General features: G+C 43.5%; 1 protein-coding gene across 2 annotated transcripts in view; it reads right to left on the bottom strand.

Moving 5' to 3' along the window:
- The window catches only part of setd3 (SET domain containing 3, actin histidine methyltransferase), a 33,591-nt gene that overhangs the window by 9,739 nt on the left and 3,512 nt on the right, over positions 1–20,340 (bottom strand). Inside the window, exons 1-9 of one of the 2 annotated variants that reach the window (XM_071207145.1) lie at positions 15,962–16,034; positions 13,579–13,698; positions 12,122–12,214; positions 11,496–11,644; positions 11,310–11,382; positions 9,928–10,184; positions 3,052–3,110; positions 2,148–2,262; positions 1,960–2,034 (exon numbers count right to left, since the gene is read on the bottom strand). In XM_071207145.1, the coding sequence (XP_071063246.1) occupies positions 1,960–2,034; positions 2,148–2,262; positions 3,052–3,110; positions 9,928–10,184; positions 11,310–11,382; positions 11,496–11,644; positions 12,122–12,214; positions 13,579–13,698; positions 15,962–15,992 (972 nt within the window). In that variant the 5' untranslated portion in view covers positions 15,993–16,034. Of the gene's footprint in view, positions 1–1,959; positions 2,035–2,147; positions 2,263–3,051; positions 3,111–9,927; positions 10,185–11,309; positions 11,383–11,495; positions 11,645–12,121; positions 12,215–13,578; positions 13,699–15,961; positions 16,035–20,340 lie in introns of those variants that run through there. The other variant, XM_034111516.2, reaches the window with a different exon arrangement.

Here is a 20,340-nt window from a genome sequence, read left to right on the forward strand (position 1 = left end):
TAACTTGAAATGCAGCTCAGCACTGTGTGTTAACTTTTACAAACATTAACAAATACACAATTCTATAACACATAGGTGTGAGCAAGCTCTCTGATTGGTCAATAGGCGTGTTTGATTCCACGATCAAACAACGGTCAAATAGAACGTGCCTTTTCACAACAAGTCAGTATCCCTCCGCGTCTGAGAAAAACGGTATACCGTTGGGCCTAAAAGCAAACTGCCTGCAGTTTGCTTTTCAAACTGGAACAAGAAAGCAGCGGAGAAGTAGTGGTTTCCATAGCGACACACAGCCGTTACACTGTTACATTGTCTCTCGTTGGAAAATCGTTAGCTACAAAATGTCAGATTTTATAGTTAATTTTGATTTGTTGGGGGGCCTCAGTATTGATTAATGTTTGGACATGGACACAGACCACAAAACCAACGAAAGATTTGCGGCTGTTTCAACTGACGAGCTGAGTGCGTTGGAAAAAAGTCGCAACGAAAAGAGTACATTGGCGTCAACTACCTGGGCTGTCAAATGTCTCAAAGCGTTCTTAAAAACCCAGGAGAAAATGGTGGATTTCGGAAAAGTGTCCAACCCGGAGCTAAACAGCTTACTTCGCCAGTTTTATGGAAGTGTTAGAAACACTAAGGGCCAGCAGTACGCTATTAGTACCTATGTCGGTTTGAGAGCTGGGATCAACCGCTTCGTTAATGACCCTCCGTACAGCCGGGCATGGTGTCTGATGAAAGACAATGAGTTTACCACCTCAAATAACGTGTTCTCCGGACTCATCAAGTCACTCAGAAGGGCTGGGCAGGACAAAACTGAACACCATCCCGCTATCACCAACGAGGACCTCCAAATCCTGAGGAAGTCCCGGGCCATGGACCCAAACACACCACGGGGCCTCCTCAACAAGGTAATAATAAGAATAATAGCATAATAATAGCTACTTTATTGATCCGCAAGGAAATTGTTTTTACAGTAGACATTTCCTACATTACATTACAGGTGTGGTTCGCTACCCAACTGCATTTCGGAAGAAGGGGAAAGGAGGGCCTGAGGAAACTCACTCCACAATCTTTCGTTGTTAAACGAGATTCTGCAGGTGAGTTGATCAAACACGCGTTCGCCGGACTCATCAAGTCACTCAGAGGGGCTGGGCAACGAAAAAGAAGCACCTGCATACAGCGGCTGGCGGAGGCAGGGTTGGAGGCCAGAGAAATCATGTCCGTTAGCGGGCATAACAATGAGTCATCGCTTCGCAGCTACTGGGCTCCATCTCTGGACAACAGACAGATGTGGAGCAACGCGCTTTTTGCCGGTCCGGGACACGCCATGAAACGGCCACTGGAGGAAAGCTCTTCCGATAACCTACCCGTGAACACCACAGCACCACCTGCACACAGTCTGGCATGGAGTTCATGGGGAGCTGTTTCAAAAATGGCACTTTTAATGGCAGCATGAACATCCACCTTCATTCTGAAGCCAAAATGTTAAATATGTAAATAAATAAATAAATAGCCTAATTCAAGAATTGTTGTCAATAAATTGTTTTCAATAAATTGGTTAATAATATATTATTTACTATAATTATATCAATAACTGTAACCGGGGAAGCAGGAGTGTTCGATTGATCGGCTAGCGTTACCAAGGGAACTACTTTATAGGAACTTCTTTCTGACGGAGATTAACTCAAGCAGAAAGTGTAGGTTTGGGAGCAAATTAGCCCACATTATGAAATTATTTTACGATATTGTTGATTACAATGATAGTTTGTGTTATAGAATCGCAATCATACACTTGAGGCCGTTCTTGAACTCCAGTACAGGCGTACGGTACAGGCGTACGGTACAGGCGTACGGTACAGGCGTACGGTACAGGCGCAGTACTGTCGTACCAATAATCACGTTCAAGAACGGCCTCTGGTGTATGATTGCTTCAGTGCATAACATATGTTGCAGTGTGTTCACCTGTTCGTTCTCTTTGTAGTCTTGTAGGGCCACACATTCACAGCGGTCATCCTCAAGGTTGTATCCGGTGGTGATCTGAAGATCAACATCAACTTGTACTCATTCAACCTTTACCAGCGCTCAGAGAAAACATGTTGCTGTTATTCAAAACAACACTGATGTATGGACGTGTGAGATGAAGAGGTTACCAGTCCATTGGTGTGGTTACACATGTCCCACAGGGGGATGAGGGCCAGAGTGATGCGGCCCCCGTCCTCAGTGGGGATCTGGTTCTGCCGTGTCATCACTGAAGACACCGCCCACCTGCACACACATCAACAGTCAGTGTTCAAGGTCAACATTGGTATTGCCAAATGGAGAAGCCTTGCATCAGATGAAGATGGAGAGAAATGAGGGAGGATGGAAGGAGAGTGAACACCATGGAGAAGCAGCAAAGCAAGTGGAAGAGAGAAGCAGGAAGGAGGAGAGACTTTGGAAATCTGAGTGAAGCTTACAGTGGAGGCAGTTTATATAAACATGGAGCGGGGGGGAAATCATTCAATTAATAATCAACATTTTAAATGATCTGCACTGCGTTGATGGAACACTAAAGGACATCGTTAGTTGTAAACTGTTCCAAAAACGTCCACATGTACAATTTAAAGTATCCTTTTATTTCATTCATCTTTGACAGTAAGAAGACATGTTTCCAAATGATTGCGGTTATCTTTTGAAATCAAAAGTGGTGTACTATGCTTGAGCAAGCAGGTTGTGTTCACTGCCTGAAGATTGTAGGCCCTTTTAAGAAATGAATTATACCATGAGCAATCCAAATCTAAATGTGTCACTAAGATCATCATCCTAAACGTTGGAGAAAGACTTCATATGGGACATGTCTGAGTGGACACACATACAGAGAATAATATGACGTTTACATTTGACTGTTTGCAGTCAGTTTCTCTCTCTTTTGTTATGACCAATAGGAATGATGGCCAAACCTATGAATCAATACCCATGTTATATTCTTCACAGGGACAGATTTGTAGAAACACAAGAAGATATAGTAAATGATAAGACCATGTAGAAACAGACTCATTCTGCACACACACTGACCTGTAGTCATCAAACGTGAAGCTGTCCTTCAGGGGCAGCTTGCTGGCAGCGGGGTGAGTCTGGGGAGGGAGGGGAGGGGAAAGGGGGAGAAAGGGAAACACACAAATCAGAATGAGGAATATTATTAAACAGGCATGATGGGGGGGGGGGCTGCCTGACAGGGACGCCTAACAAGGAGGACTGGGAGTAAGGGTCCAGCACTGTGTGTGTAGTGTGATACTGGCCCCCTCACATCAATCAGTCAACTTAAAGGTCCCATGGCCATTTCCACTGATCATAGTTCCATTGTTGACGTCTACTAGAATAGATTTATATTGTGCAACTTTCCAAACTCACATTGGTTTCTCACAGCATCTGTAAACGACGTGTATTCACTGAATTTCACTCTCTGCCTTAGCTCTGGGCGCGGCAACTGGCCATTCCTACGTCACAATACCCAGGAAGTAAACAATGGACAATGGCGTATCTCCAACGAGGCGTTTTGGGGAGGTACTCTGTGTTAGAGTTTTACTCGCTACAGGGTGTACTTTGAGGGTTTTGCACACTGTTTACATGCATACAAACCTTCATAACACACAAGGGGACAAGTCATGTTGTGGCCAGCAGCCGTCATACATCTGCCTAATCAATTCAGCCTGAAACAGGTGTGTGTGTGTATATATGAGAGTGTGTGAGATGGAGAGTGTATTTTTGTCAATGCCAGCAGTGTCTCCATGGAAAGCCACAGCCAACACCTACCACAGTTCAGTGGATACATAATGAAGAGAAGGCGGAGAGGAGGGAAATGAAATGGAAGGAAGGAAAGAGTTCAAGAGAGAAAAGCAGAGAGATGACAGAGTAGAAGAGAGTGTGAGCGGAAGAGCACACGCTGTTACTCAGCGTTAGTCAATCAAAGGAAGTGATATTGTGATTATATTCCTCACATGTCCATCCATCTGAAAGGGGCTTGTGTTCAGCCCTTCATGTGCACATGCTGCCGAGCACCTCTTACCTGAACAATATGTTTAAGATAAAGGAATCCCTTTTGGAGAGTTGCTCCTTTTTTGAGTCAGATGTAGAGTTTTGCAATTTATCAGAATAGTTTAAATAATCTTGTAATTTTGCAAACATGTACCAATACATTTCTTTTAAGTCTGACTTGAACATAAATCATATGTGGCTCTGATGGTAACCCTGACTGCCCCAGGTTAGAGCGGACACAGATCTCTGTCCCTCTGAGGGCCAGGGACAGTTCGTGAGGACATGGAGAGACTAGTCCACACTTCAAAACTCACCCATTAACACAACATAACATATCTTGTCTGTTTTATCTGTGCATAAATACAAACATTTATTTTAGTCTAGGGGGAATGACATTAATACATCCTCCCAGAAATGATGTGCTCACCACAATAATGGGAAGAAGTGAGCTTCTTAAAAGATTATATTCAAAAAAAGGTCCCCTCTATAAGTGCATATATATATATCAAGGTTCAAGGTTATTTGAACATATATATGTGTGTGTGTGTGTGTGTGTGTGTGTGTGTGTGTGTGTGTGTGTGTGTGTGTGTGTGTGTGTGTGTGTGTGTGTGTGTGTGTGTGTGTGTGTGTGTGTGTGTATACATTACACACAGGGCACCCAGCAGTGACGCTGATAGGAGCCTACAGGTTGTCAGGTTAAACAAAGTGACCAGTGATGGTGAATGTGAGGCGAACTGCCTCAAAGATGCTGTGATGCTGTTCATTGGTTTGTTGGTCAGTCTGTCTGCTCAACAAAACATTAACAACTATTGGCCAGAGAATGATTTCTAGATGTAGAGTTCCGAAAAGGGAGGAGAGGTTTGTTTTTAACACTCTTATTTCCATTTCAGTTATCTTTTTGATATTTTATATGTTATTCAACCGTGGAAGATTCCTGGATAATCCAACAATACCATTAGTTGACGTCAAGTATTTCTAGTAAAGACCAGAGATGGGGTCGTTATTAAAAAAAATGTAATATATGACACTACTTCGTTACTCTCTACATAAAGTAATTTGTTACTTTACTCGCAGGGCCGACCCGCCCCTCCCTGCAGGCAGATCACGCAGACTAAAGTCTCAAATGTTCTCTTTAGTTCAGTTGTCGCATAAGACGACTGATCCAGATCCTGAATGTTTTCCTATCTGACCGTGGCTGTCCTCTGTCTCCTGCTATCTGACCGTGGCTGTCCTCTGTCTCCTGCTATCTGACCGTGGCTGTCCTCTGTCTCCTGCTATCTGTATATTTTGCGCAGTCTATCTCTGCTCACGCTGTTGCGTCGGCGTGTTCTCCTGCGTGTGGGCCATGTGTCGCACTGGAACCAGACACCGCAAAGACTTCAGCCGAGCACGTACGAACTGCGCATGCGTGAGTGGCAATAACTCTCCTTACCAGCAGGCGGCGGTAGTGTGTATTCGTCATTCAAAACAGGCAACAACCGGAAGACATAGAAGAAGAACAGACTACGTGATATAAACAAACAACAAATAGCTGTACGTTAGCTTCACCTTAGCATGTGTTCTTTGCAGGTGTGTGTTGAGGTTTGACGTGGTGTTTACAGCAGTGGATAACAGCTTCTGGCCTGGACACAGTTTGCACCTCAAACCTTCTTCGGACGAACTCAAAATAATGGGCATACCTCCACCCAGGGGCGGTTATAGGAGGGTCAGGGGGGGCCAGTGCCCCTAACACTGACCTCTGACCCCCCTAACAATGAAAAGTTTTAAATGTATATTTTCTGGTACTCGGTTTGCCAAAAACCGCAGGATTTTGTTGCTGTAATGTGCAGACACCCTTATGTAAAGTAGAGATGTAACTGTTCATTGCCTTTATTTGTATATAAATATGGTGTTAGTGTAAACATTGCACGATAACTTAAGCTGAAGCTAACAGTAATAACTATAAGATCTATCTGAAATAAATAAGTGTACTGAAACAAAAACCAATAACTGTATTGCATTGTTTTCTTATGCGCAATTACTTCATACTGTCTAGTTCTCTTTTTCGTCCTGCATTTATTGTGCCCCCCTCAGAAAATAACTGGCCCCCCAAGTCAAATTGGTCTAGTACCGCCACTGCCTCCACCCCTCGAAAGTTATCGCTGACTCAGCCATGTTTAATGAGCACTGCACGTGGAGATGTGGATGCGCGTGCAGATTACGTACATATAAACCTGCGGCGGAAACCCCTCGTCTGTCAGTGTGATGATTATGACTGATTTTAGTAAGTAACAAAGTGACGCGTGTCGGGGCAATGTTAGTAACTGTAGTGTGATTACTGAATTATAAAAGTAGCGCGTTACACTACTCCGTTACCGACAAAAGTAATATTATTACTCTGGTAAAGACGGATGGCTCTAAGGGTGATATCAGAATCTGGGTCATTGCTACGTTGTTTTGCTCTGATATATTTGGAATTATTTAGACATACAGAATGAATATTGATTTTGAAAATGAAGAGATACATGTTATGTAACTGCAAATATTTAATGTAATACAATCATTATATTTCGGCAGGAATGTGAAATAATATATATTAAAAAGGGATGTGCAAATGTTCAAAGTTAGGAAGGGCCGCAAAGTACAGACTTTCAAAACTCAAATAATGTATGTATTCAGTTTCCAATTTCGGAATGAATTAGATTCCTCAGAATCCTGGTTATAGGAACTCAAGTCTCAGACTCAGAAACCCCTGGTCTGAGCAGAAAGTCACTTTTCTCCAGAACCCAGCTAAAGCAACTTGTTCTACCCTGAGTGGTCACAAACACCCCCCCCACCACATCTCTGTGTTGGGGGGAATGCAGGAAGTGGCTGTAGCTGTCTGTGTTCATCAGCATATACCAGTCTGTGCGGCTGATCATACATTCCACACACCGGACCGACAGGACAGAGGACAGGGAGGCGGGGGGCGAGAGGGGGTCTCGAGGAAGGTACATTCAGGTCAATTCAATTCAAAGCCAATGTGACAAGCTAATTTTCCAGCCCGGTCATCTGGAGCGAGGGATACACCAGGAGGGAAGAGAAAGTGTGTGTTTGCGTGGGTTAAGAAAGGAGATGTACCAGAGATGAGGGGACAGGACACACACACACACACACCTCCATGAGCCCTTCTTGCTCAGTCTCCATCTCAAGCAAAGCGCAGCATAAAGCTGTGCGTGCGTGCACAATGTTAGTGTGATTACTACGATTCCAGGTTTTACACCAATGATTTCCATACATTCATTTATTTGTGCCAGACTGCCTCAATACCAACATTAGGCACCGAATATTGATCTTCTATAGTGGATATACTAATTCTAAAAATTAAAATCCTATTTCAATGGAGAGATGCTCGGTGCAATGCATTTGCTTTGCCCCTCCTTGCCCCGCTCTACAGACCGGCCTGTGGACAACACCCACTCTCCTTCCACACGTTAAGTTACAAGTTATTAGCATTCAGCTCCAAAAGTCAAACCATCTATATTTATAGATAATGGCACACACAAGATCTGAGAACATGTTAGAGAAACCTCTTGATAAAATCTGTATCCATCAATATGCCTATTCATTAGGGGTCTAGAGGTATCCATGTTCGTCCCGAACCATCACTGTTTGCCAGCCGCCCTTAAACAACAAATGAAGAACAAGAAGAAAACACAACAAAACGAACAAAATACAAGAAGAAGAAAAGTTAGTATGGCGAGTTCAGATAACACACAGGAGCTAGAACCCACCTGCTTCTTTTAAATCAGCTGTGTGGGAACATTTCGGGTTCCCTGTGGACTACAATAACGATGAAGTGTGCGAGTGGTGGATCGGACGAGGACACTGTGTCGGCGTTGTTCGATAGCGGTGCGGTATGCTAATGGTAACACACGCCAAACATGCTAAATCATATCAGAAGGCATCACCCAGATTTGCCAATCACCGGAGCCCGGCAAAAGACAACAGCTGTTCAACAGCTGATCCCCGCTGTTTTTAAGAAGCCAATAGACATGAGAGCCGAGAGACCAAAAGAAATAACGGAAGCTTTTGGCAAATGTTTTTCAACGGCTTTGCGCTCTGGAAACACTTTCTTATTATTTATGATGTAATATTTTCAAGACATTCTTTTTAGTTTTACAGCTTGATGAAACCTTTTTGTTTGACATCAGCCATTATAGATAATATGGCCATCTGAGTGTGTGATGCTGTTTGTGGTTTGTTTTTAACTGTGTAATACAGTTAATTATTCAAAATGTTAGAGTTCCTTATTTTTAAACTGAAACTTGCACTACTGTTCAAAATAAATAACAAACCTGGAATTACGCATTTGGGACTTTTTTTTGCTTTTTCTTGTTGTACCGAACCCGTACCGAACCGTGACCCCCAAACCGAGGTACGAACCGAACCGACTTCTGTGAACCGTTACACCCCTGCTATTCATTAACATCATGAATGGTTGCTGCAGGATGTGATGTCACAGCTGTGGGTCACTGAGGTCAGCTCCGAAAGTTCATTCACATGAGACGCCAAGACAATCCTACATCTGTGTAATGGGACAGTATGTGACACCCTTCAGGACCATAACACAACATTCAGACCATGCCACAGTGTGTGTGTGTGTGTGTGTGTGTGTGTGTGTGTGTGTGTGTGTGTGTGTGTGTGTGTGTGTGTGTGTGTGTGTGTGTGTGTGTGTGTGTGTGTGTGTGTGTGTGTGTGTGTGTGTGTGTGTGTGTGTGTGTGTGTGTGTGTGTGTGTGTGTGTGTGTGTGTGTGTGTGTGTGTGTGTGTGTGTGTGTGCATTTGAACCTGGAGCAGCACTCTTCCTCAGATCTCAGTGAGAGCAATTCATCAGGAACACAACATCGCCACCTAGTGACGTCCACTCACATCGCATGGTAAAGTCATCTTCAAATAAAACGAGTCTCTCAAAAGCCTAACACGAAATGTGCCCTGATAACTTGTCAGGCAACACATCACTTCCCCTGCCAGTTCATCATCACATTAAAACAAACACCTTGCAAATCAAAAGCATTGTTATATTAATGTCGGTGCTTCTGTTAGCAGCGCGTCAGGAAGTGGAGTTCTGAGCTGTCATTTCACCATGCTGCAGTTTGATAATTGGGACATTAGCATATGTTGAGATTATTATCCCACTATCTGTTGTCTGGTCCTGGTAACCAGTATGTCACCACATACCATCACCACTGTCTTCAGATCTCCATGGTGATGTGTGTGTTTGTTTGATCATGTGAGAAGTTCACAAACTAAATCAAACTGCTGATCTTGATTATGTAAATGTTTCTCATACATTAAATTAAAATGTTCATATGCCGGGCAAACTCTAAGCAGAGGAAAGATACTGTATCAGTGACCACCATCCTCAGTTTAACAATAGCAATATAGCAGAGCATCTGTTCAGCTGTGCTCTGCCTCTTCTCCTCTTCTCCAACTGAGCCTCGCCCCCCCCCCCCCCCCCTGGACGTGATGGGGAATGTAAGGCAGGAGAGAGTACTATTCTCCATCTGGGCTGCTACATAGATGCGGGAGATTAAAGTCCAGGAGATCGCCCTCTACACTGAATCGGTACAATCCGCAACGGCAACCCAATTGAGTGAGGAGGGTGTAGGCATGCGGGGAGGACGTGGCTGACACACCCTTTTGTTGCAGTTCCAGATCTAGAGCAACTCGAGTAGAGTAGTTCTGGATGTTGATAATAAAACCCAAATATTAGTGACAGTAACACCCGTGCCAGGGAGAAGGGTACTTATATAGTAGCTGGGGTAACAGGACGGCGTATGAACTGCATATTGTCAGCTTATCTTCTGGGCTTCCATATGAATGCTCACCCAATGATTGGCTTATATTTCTATTTGATATCATCAAATGACTGAATGTACAGTATGCATGTGCCCACCTGTACCAGTTTGTAGAAGTAGGCGTATTGGCGCGCAGTGTTTTTGTACTGGCTCAGGACGTCCTGCACCGCCTGTGTGCCCAGCAGCAGCTGCACCTCGTCCTGCTGGTAGAACAACGGGGTGTCGTACTCCTGAGGAAGACTCCGGATGTACGGCAGCCAGAATGAGTCCGAGTTGGCCCGCTCACACAGCAGGTGGAAGGCCAGCGTCACGTTGCCCATGGCCTGCAGGATCCGGTCCTGGCAATAGAGAGGACCTGAGGCAGAGAGATCCAAATCAGTTCCAGGATACACTTTTCTCCTGAGTGCCGTGGTTCATGTGGTTCAGCAGCATTTACCGAGCGCTGTAGTGCTGCTCGTCCACGGAGTTTAGTCTGCAGTTAACTCCCTGGAACTGGTTTGGAAAAGGGGCACGAGTGGGGCCAGCTAAGAACCGGTTTACGGTGCTTAGAGCCAGCTCCACTGCGGTGGAAACGGGGCCGGTTCTGGGCTAGAGCCTGATTAAGCTCTGGTTCTTCCTGTTTCCATCGCAGCGGAGCCGGGAGGCTGTGGCTCAGTGGATAGTGCTGAACTTGGAATCAGGGGGTAGCAAGTTAGAGTCCCACTGCAGTCAGCATGTCGTTGTGTCCCTGGGCCAGACACTTCACCCCAAATTGCTCCCGTGGGGGTCGCCCACAGTACTGAATGGATGTCGCTTTGGATGAAAGCGTCTAACAAGTGAAATGTAATGTGAAATGTATGCAAACCGGTTCTTAGCTGGCCCCACTCGGCTGCCCGGCAAAAAACAAGAACCAATACGTCACGCTTACGTCGGAGGGGGCGAGATTAACCTGAGCGAGTACAAGTTGTAACGAGCAGTAGCGCTGAGCAAGGTGACCAGAACGCGACCACACACTTCTAAAGTCAGGCAACACTCACCAGGCTGCGTGTGATTCTGTTTATCTCTACCTTACTCTAATAACCATCCGCTCGCTGTTATTCACCATTGTGGAGAGCAGCACACTGCCTCATACGTGTTCCTGTTGCTTTGTATTGTAGTGTGCACAGAAGGACATCTGCACACACGAGAACAACGTTCTTCCTATCTCACAACACATCTGTTCAAGTCATGAGAGCCTCCTGCTGGCTACTGCTGTCAAGATGTGCTACAGTGAAGTTCCCTGTGTGGTTAGGAGAGTCTTACATTTGAAATATGTACTCAAATGTAGTTATATGAAATGTACCAGTCTAAGATAGTATGTTACAATCATCACAAAATACATCCTTTCATGAAATGTAATCATTATTTCTTTTGGAGAAGCTGTTTTCGCCCTGCTCTAAATGCTTTATTTATGGGAGCCAGAATGTTTAGGTTCTCTAATGTAATCATCTCACACGCTCACCCATCACAGAGCTCTGGGCTGACTCCACAGTCATCAGCATCTTCCTGGGAATCCAAAGGAACAGTTCCTCCGCCTGCAACAGACACACACGTCTCTTTATAGTGATGAACTGGTACTTGAGGAAGTGTTGGGAGTGTTGGGAGTGCTGGGGATGTTGAAAAGGTAACCCCACTGAGTGGAGCTCACCTTGATGTCTCTGGTGGCCCGCAGGCCGTAGCCTTCTGTTCCAAAGTTGGCCACTGTGAAACCGTCACAGGACGCCCCGCTCTCCTGAGCCCAGGACATCAAGTCTGGGAAGTAGTCATCTCTGCTGCCGTCAAAGAGTGTAGACATACCTGAACACAAGGGGCAAAGTATCTCTTTTCCATCCACTGATGCATTACTTCAGAGTCGGGCTGCCCTCGAAGAAAGCTTTTTCTAGTCGACCAATAGCCATACATGCAGGCGATTAGTCGACTAATCGTTGCGCGTTTATGATATATTATGATCTCAAAATGGTTTCAGTTTCATTGGCTAAGAAAGAAAACATTTGTAACATCATGGTACGTTGTGCTTCAAATCAAACTGTAATAATGAACCTTGAAATAGTATCCTTTGCACACTCAGAAAGACCCCTTCTGAGGAGAAATGTGTCAAGTAGGTCTTTCAGCCGACTAACGTTGAGTGGACTATCTGGGGGCAGCCCTACTTTAAATGACTTGAAATATAATATTGCTGATTACTTAATATTGATAACATCCTGTGGAATAAGGTTTTCAAAACATTCATTTGAAATACATAGTGTGTGCACAGCGGCATGCACATGTTCTCACCCTTCTGTTTCTTGCGGATCTTCTCCACCAGGCCTCTGATCTGGGTGTACTCCTCCCACTCTTTACCAGCAGAGGGGGCTGCACTGCTGCATTCTGGGGAATTAACAAAACAACTGCATGTTTAAATTAATAGTACAGCCAACACACATCTTAACAAGGACATGTAAACATGAAAATACCGTACATAATGTATCCAAACCATGACAACGTTAGGAGCAAATCAATACTAAATCATAAACTGCACAGATGTACACTGGCTCTGGTTTGTATGGGCCTCTGGTGAAAGTCGTCTCACTGTACTGTTTAAGAAGACTGATGCACAACACCTGGATATGACCGCTGACTGCAAAACTACGTTTAGGGTACAAAACTACGGCACAATTCCAAACCGCCACCTACCCACTTCCAGTGAACTCCAGCTGTCGGGACACTCACAGCTAAACGAGGCACCATTATTTCAGAAATCTTTGGAACAAACTCCCCTCCCTCTGGCAGAAACAGGAATAATTTATAAAATAATATAATAATTTATAAAAAGGAAACGCAATTTCAATTATTTTGAATTTTTTTTTTAAATTAGAAATGTTTTGAAAAAATCTTAAATGGTGTTTCCTTTTTGTAAACCTCTTTCTATTTTTTTAAATATGATGTTTATAAGCTGCTTGGTTTTTGAATCAGTCTGTAAATATACAAAACGTTAGTATCAAATACACACCTTTACCTTTTTTCTAGACTGGACAAGGGGATATGATTTAAAGTAAAACAAAAGTTATCCATCAGGTTGTTTACATCTGTATGACGATATTAAATGTCTATCTGGTTTCGCGGATTACCAGTAAATGTTTGCTGGAACCATTTGTAACGGCGTGTTTCCTGACGGACACACACAGCGTGGGTCGGTCAGGTAGGACTGATGCAGATCCTTTGAGGGCTTGATAACCCACTCCCCGTCCCCAATAGTTGAATTGGAACGGCAATTAATGTGGCGGACCCTCCACGCATACGTGGAGTGGAAGTGTGGAGGGGTAGGGTGCAAGAGGTAGTTTGGAATTGGGCCTTTGTTTAGGTGAGTGTGCTTTCAGCTGCCAATATCTTTACGGGCCTCCTTGCAAACTGCCTCCCTGATGTCTGTGCGACAGGTCAGTTCTGGTGCAGACTGTCACTTTGGACCTGAGCAGCTGCTTGACCAGTCAAATGGATGGATTCCTATCCCCACTGCGCCCGTACCCATGCATCACTGAAAAAGGTAAACCACAGATATAATTGAAACCAGCAACGTTATTATTATGTGGGTGTGCAGGAACATAATCCCAAATAGAACAAATGGTGTTATTGAGTAAGATTACAATCTACTGGAAGAAACATTGGTGTAACTTAATGTTCCATATGTGCTGACTTTTTATTTGATTTGATATGATTAGAGAGAAAGAAAAGAAGGTTCCCTGGATGCAACATACTCTGCAGCAGTTCAGCGATCAGGTTCATCATCTCCTTGGGGGTCACCACCGGGGTGGCTCCTGAGCCCGACTTCTGAATCTTCACTCGACTCTTCTTTCCCATGGTGCTGATGTACTGGTCTGAAAAGACACACCATCATTACTGTTGGCTGTGAACATGAGGAAGTAGATACAGGCTGAGAGGAAATCAACGAGGTGTATAGCACACAGAAAAGTAAACACAGAAGCTCACTTTTTTCTAAATCATTTTTTGTGCCAAATACTATTTGTCATGGTTTCCCCTTATTAACTACGATACACCCACGCAGGTTATACTGTCGCCGTCATGTAGCTGCAGGTACCGCCTGCCTCTACCTGTGTGACCTGACGCTACCTCTCATGTGAAGTGCTACACTGCCAGCCCTCAACATTTATTTTTTCTCTTGATTTATTTTTGAAGAACCAGGTGTGCCCAGGGGAAAAGTGTTGGACTTTTATTTTAGTTATTCATTTACATTTTTGGTCTAAGAGATGCTGATTTGAAACCGTTGTTACATACAGTTACGGCACTTCCTGTTTCTGCCGGAGAGAGGGGAGGCCGTCCCAAAGCTTGCTGCTGTGTTTACTCCCTGCATCTGACAGGAGGAGCCTCGTTGAGCTGCGAGTGTGGCTACAGACGGAGTTCACTCCATCACGGAGGGGTAGGGTCGAGGGAGTGGTTTGGGATTGGGCCGAAAAGTCATTTCTTCACTGGCAGCAAAAACAACCAATCACAGCAGTGCTTCTCTGGCTGGCTCTGTCCAATCACAAACAAGAAGTGTTCTCCCTAAAGCAGGGGTGGGGAACCTCCGGCCCCCGGGCCGTATACGGCCCGCGAGACCATTTGGTTTGGCCCTCGAGGTAATTTATAAACACACGCAAAAAAGAAAACAAATTAAAGAAATCTAGACTGCAAAATAATTAAACAAGCAAGTGCCTGTTTTTCCTGGCAACGGTCATGGTCCTTGAACACAACACGAGCCTAACGTGTCATCACGTGATATATGTCTCGTCTGACAGGGGTGCAGTGCTGACGGAGAGCACCAGAACGCCACTCCGGGACTTCAAATAATTGCAGTACCCATAAGTCCGTAGGCTACACATGCCGCAGTTTTTGCGTGGCTGTGTCTTTAGTTGTAAACCCAGTCGCGATCTGCTCATCTGTCATTCTGATCATACAGTCAATAACTGTGTTGTTATTAGCATCTGGTTAGCTAGCTATGCTAACGAATATAAGAAGCTTTTTCTCCAACCAGTGAGGTAAAGGCACATCTTTATATGATCATTATAGTTATCAAAAAACAAGAGAATAAAGTAAACAGGTATAAAATACTATATGACAGTAAAAAAAAGTTGTTATTAATAAACAAGAATACAGTTTGAAAGGAGAGTGATTTGTAAAATATCCATAAAGAAAAAGTAAATCTGCTTACAGTTCTGTTTCATCTGGGTTTTGAGAGATGTTTCCATAGATCTCTTCATTTTGCTCTCAAAGTGCACCAGATTGATGCTTTCAACTTCAATATTTAAAAACAAATCTTCCCGGGGGAGCATGCCCCGGACCCCCCTAGAGGAGGTCCCCCCCCCACTTAAATCATGTCCACATGGATAGGAAATTAAATACATTTGCACACATCTTGTGTCCATATCTTTCTGTTTTGGTGGTCATGCCACTCCGTGCACGTGCATGCATGCGCGAGTCATGGTGAGATATCTGGATTAAGAGGTTGCTTTTTCTTTGCACAGCATGAAAGAAAGGCCAAATGAATGTGCTGTGATTTTTATGCAGAGGTCAATCATTTGTACGGCCCTCGGAGGATGTTGAAAAAATTGAAATGGCCCTTGAAAGGAAAAAGGTTCCCCACCCCTGCCCTAAAGGAATACCCTTTCCGTCCAATGTGAAATGCTGTAGTGTTTTTTTTTTAACATCCTTTATTTATCCAGGAATGTCCCATTGAGATACAAGATCTCTTCTTCTAGGGAGTCCTGACCAACACGGCACACAACAAGTTTCAACATAAAACAAGGGCATTAAACAAAAAAAACATACAATTCAAATATAAATACAGAAGGCCATTTGTGCAGTGGCAAGAAGCATAATCACATCAGCAATAGCATCAGGTCAAACAGGTACATGTTTCATGAAGTAGCATACCTGTAAAAGCATTTACAGTAGGAAGTGCCTCTAGACAAAGTTTTACTTGCAGCGTATTCCATAAAAAGGGAGCATAGTGGGAGAATGCAGCTTTACCAAGCTCTGACTGCATCAAAGGAACATTTAAAAGCATCCCATTTGCTGCTCGTCTGGTATTAAAAAAGCAAGTATAAAAGGACAGAAGTCTGGAGATATATAAGGGCAGCTTACCTAGCAATGACTTAAGGATACAAATCAACATGTGTGATTGTCTTCTTTGGTACAGAGAGGACCATCCTAAGGACTGATACAAAGTGCAGTGGTGGGTGCGAGAGCCTGCACCCGTTACAAAACGTATAGCAGTATGGTACGCAGAGTCCAGCTTTTTAAGCAGGGAGGAAGACGCATGCATATAGATCACATTGCCATAGTCTAATACAGACAGAAAGGAACTCTGCACAATTCTCTTCCTGGCTTCAGACGGGAAACATTTCTTTAAACGAAAGAAAAAGCCCAGTTTAGGTCTAAGTTTTCTCAGTAGGTTCCCAATATGAACATCAAAGGCCATCTTTTCATCAATCCATATGCCCAGATATTTGTAGGATGCTACTTTGTCAAGGCATGTCCCTTCCAGTGTAAGAATCGGAGGGACAGCTGTATTAGCTCGAGAGCAAGAGAAGGTCATGTACTTGGTCTTTTTTGCATTAAGGACCAGTCTTAGCCTTAGCAAGGAGTGTTGCAGTGTATTAAAAGCATCCTGTAGAAGCTCTATAGCCTGAGTTAAAGAGGAAGCCACTGTGTAAACAACTGTATCATCGGCGTAGAAATGAAACCGTGCTGGGTTTATCCCATTTCCTAGTTCATTTACAAAGATGGAGAATAAGACAGGGGCCAAAATAGAACCTTGTGAAATGCTGTGGTGTTTTGTAGGGGTGTAACTAGTGCTGCGTACCGGCAAGCCGAACCGGTACTGGACTTGTAAAAAGTTTCGGTTCAAGTCCGGTTAAAACCGGAACGTCAGGAACCGGTACTTGGACTCGCAAAAAAACTAGCACTTACGTATATTCTGGTGTCTGTGGTTATTTAAACATTCCCTGATAAACGTTATTCAGCGTCAATAAATGAGTGCTAATCCCAGTATGCTCAGTGTACAACATCACATGTCATTTCACCTTCGATTCACGGTTTGAAAACGTAGCCTTTCGCCACATGCTAATGATAACCGGAAGTGAAGAATTTTCAGAATAAAAGTATTAGTTAAGTTAATAGTGTGAACTTCCGTTTTTTTCAGAATAAAACTGATTTAAATTAAATAGTGTATTTAATTCAAAATTACGCCATATCAACATTGATTTTAATTTCTAACAGTATGTATGTACATCACTATGTATGTAGTATGTACTGTATAATGTACACATGTAGAGTTGTAGAAAATACATGTACAGACAGTACAGTACTCTGACTGTTCAGTCACTACAGTGTATACTGTACATAGTAGGTGTGTAACAGTGTAATGCGTATAGTCTACTCTACACTCTACCTTTCAGCACCGTTTTAGGGATTTAGGCTCAGTCAGCTCAGGGACTGTTTGGTTACTTTAGTTTGGTAAATGAAATAAATGTTTGAACTTTGTAGTAGTTCACTGTAGTTGCTGTCATAAGTCATTTGTAGACTAAGTGGCAAAAAGTGTTTTTTCTACATTTGTACTTTGTAGAGAAATGTGGACACAAGTTAGATGGGAGCACAATAAACCTGATGAGTTTGAATTTGAGTTGATTATGAGTTAATTTTAAATTGATAATTAGCTCACAATAAGTTCACTTTAGTTACTCACACAACTTGACACAAGACATGGGTTCAGGTCCGGACTTATAAGTCCGGACCTGAACCCATGTCCTGAACCTCTGGACTTGAGTCCGGACCTGAACCTGAATGTGAGTCCAGGTACGCAGCACTAATCTCAAACAACTTTTTTGTTTTATAAAATATAATCTTTTTTATATTTTATTAATACGGAGCCCCTAAAGGGACATGAAAAAAGAAAAAAAAAACAGAGGGAGAAAAAAAAAATCAGGATAACGGGTTAGTATCTCGTGCGCACGAGATATGTGTGTGTGTGTGTGTGTGTGTGTGTGTGTGTGTGTGTGTGTGTGTGTGTGTGTGTGTGTGTGTGTGTGTGTGTGTGTGTGTGTGTGTGTGTGTGTGTGTGAGTGATAGCTGCGGGGCAGCAGGTACTCTGAGAGTCACGGACATAATTCATAGATCAATAAAGCAGACTGGTTTACAGACTCTCCTGTTTTTTGCCAATCCGGTGCTTAAACCAATAGCTCTACACCCCTGGCCGAAATGTCCATACAATTAAGTCTGACTTCAAAATATATCTCAAATAATGTATGCACTGTCATTTCCCCACGTAAACATAAAAGTCTGCAATGAAATGGTTGTCTCGTGTTCCACTTCCTCCTTGGTGCATCGGTAACTTTCTCAAAAAAAAATAAAGTCAGGATAACGGATGCGTTTCTCGTGCGCACGAGAAACGAATCCGTTATCCTGACTTTATTTTTTTTTGTCTCTCTCTTTTTTTTTTTTTTCCATGTCCCTTTAGGGGCTCCGTATATTAACATGTAATAGTACAGTAATATAAATAATTATTGACAAAATGTATATTGCAGATGTTAGCCACATTGGTAAGTTAGCTACAAAGATAGCCATATTAGACAGTTATCATTGCCATTAATTGCCTCGTCAAACTACGAAAACGTTCGTTTGTCACAAAATAAATTACACTGGTTGGACTTAGATTTGAGGGCATGGCTTGAGCATGATGTAATTATGTTATCTATCACATTCGCTAACCTGTCTGTCTTTAAATTCTTTAAACGACTGGATGCCGGTCGGCGGGTGCTTAGCCAAGTCTGATGTGTTGGCTCCCTTGGTTTGCAGGGATCTAAAACATTTCTCACAGACAGGCCTCGTGGTGTCCGTAGGCTTGCCCTCACTGTCAGAGATATAGCTCAAATACTTCCAAATTTCGCTTCTGGCGTCTTTTTTATCAACAAGCCGAGGTGCAGCGGCAGTTGCAATCCCACTTGCAGCCATGCTTCTCGTTTTCTCACATGCTCTGGCAGCTAGAGCGTGGCCGCGTGCACGAGAGAGGGGAGGGACTTAGAACGTGCTTGAGAGGGGCGGGACTGCAGGCACGGCTGCAGTGCAGGGAGTGGAAGCAGAGCGCTGAACACACACGGCTCTTATTAAAACGGCGCTTTCTCACCGGAGTACTTTTCCCCGTCATTCTTAAAGTACCGATACTAATGAAACGGAGGAATCGTATCGTTTTTAACGGCAGGGTATCGCGGTACCTTTCAAGTATCGGTACACCGTGCAACACTACACTGAAGACAGTGCTGTTACTGGCTCTGGCATCTGCCAAGCGAGTCAGTGACATTCATGCGCTCTCTGTACATCCTACATGCACTCAGTTTGCCCCGGGGCAAACGAGAGTGTTGCTGAAGCCCGACCCTGCCTTTATACCTAAGGTGGTTGGCTCATGTACCCCCATTGACATTGTGGCATTTCCTCAGCCGCTGTGTTCCTCTGAGGAACAGCGGCCGGATTTGCTGCGCCCAGTTCGTGCTTTACGCACCTATATGGACAGGTCAAAAGAGTTTCGTTGTAATGACCAACTCTTTGTGTCCTGGGCTAACCCTCAGAAGGGCAAGCCCGTTACCAGGCAACGGCTCTCCCACTGGATTGTGGAAGCGATTGCTCTGGCTTATACGAGTCAGGGTTTGCAGGCACCAACAGGCCTGCGTAGTGCTGCGTACCTGGACTCACATTCAGGTTCAGGTCCGGACTCAAGTCCAGAGGTTCAGGTTCAGGTCCGGACTTATAAGTCCGGACCTGAACCCATGTCTTGTGTCAAGTTGTGTGAGTAACTAAAGTGAACTTATTGTGAGCTAATTATCAATTTAAAATTAACTCATAATCAACTCAAATTCAAACTCATCAGGTTTATTGTGCTCCCATCTAACTTGTGTCCACATTTCTCTACAAAGTACAAATGTAGAAAAAACACTTTTTGCCACTTAGTCTACAAATGACTTATGACAGCAACTACAGTGAACTACTACAAAGTTCAAACATTTATTTCATTTACCAAACTAAAGTAACCAAACAGTCCCTGAGCTGACTGAGCCTAAATCCCTAAAACGGTGCTGAAAGGTAGAGTGTAGAGTAGACTATACGCATTACACTGTTACACACCTACTATGTACAGTATACACTGTAGTGACTGAACAGTCAGTGTACTGTACTGTCTGTACATGTATTTTCTACATGTACAGACAGTACTCTACATGTGTACATTATACAGTACATACTACATACATAGTGATGTACATACATACTGTTAGAAATTAAAATCAATGTTTATATGGCGTAATTTTGAATTAAATACACTATTTAATTTAAATCAGTTTTATTCTGAAAAAACCGGAAGTTCACACTATTAACTTAACTAATACTTTTATTCTGAAAATTCTTCACTTCCGGTTAGCATTAGCATGTGGCGAAAGGCTACGTTTTCAAACCGTGAATCGAAGGTGAAATGA

Source organism: Pseudochaenichthys georgianus, chromosome 22 (genome assembly GCF_902827115.2).
Source record: "Pseudochaenichthys georgianus chromosome 22, fPseGeo1.2, whole genome shotgun sequence".
NCBI classification, from domain to species: domain Eukaryota; kingdom Metazoa; phylum Chordata; class Actinopteri; order Perciformes; family Channichthyidae; genus Pseudochaenichthys; species Pseudochaenichthys georgianus.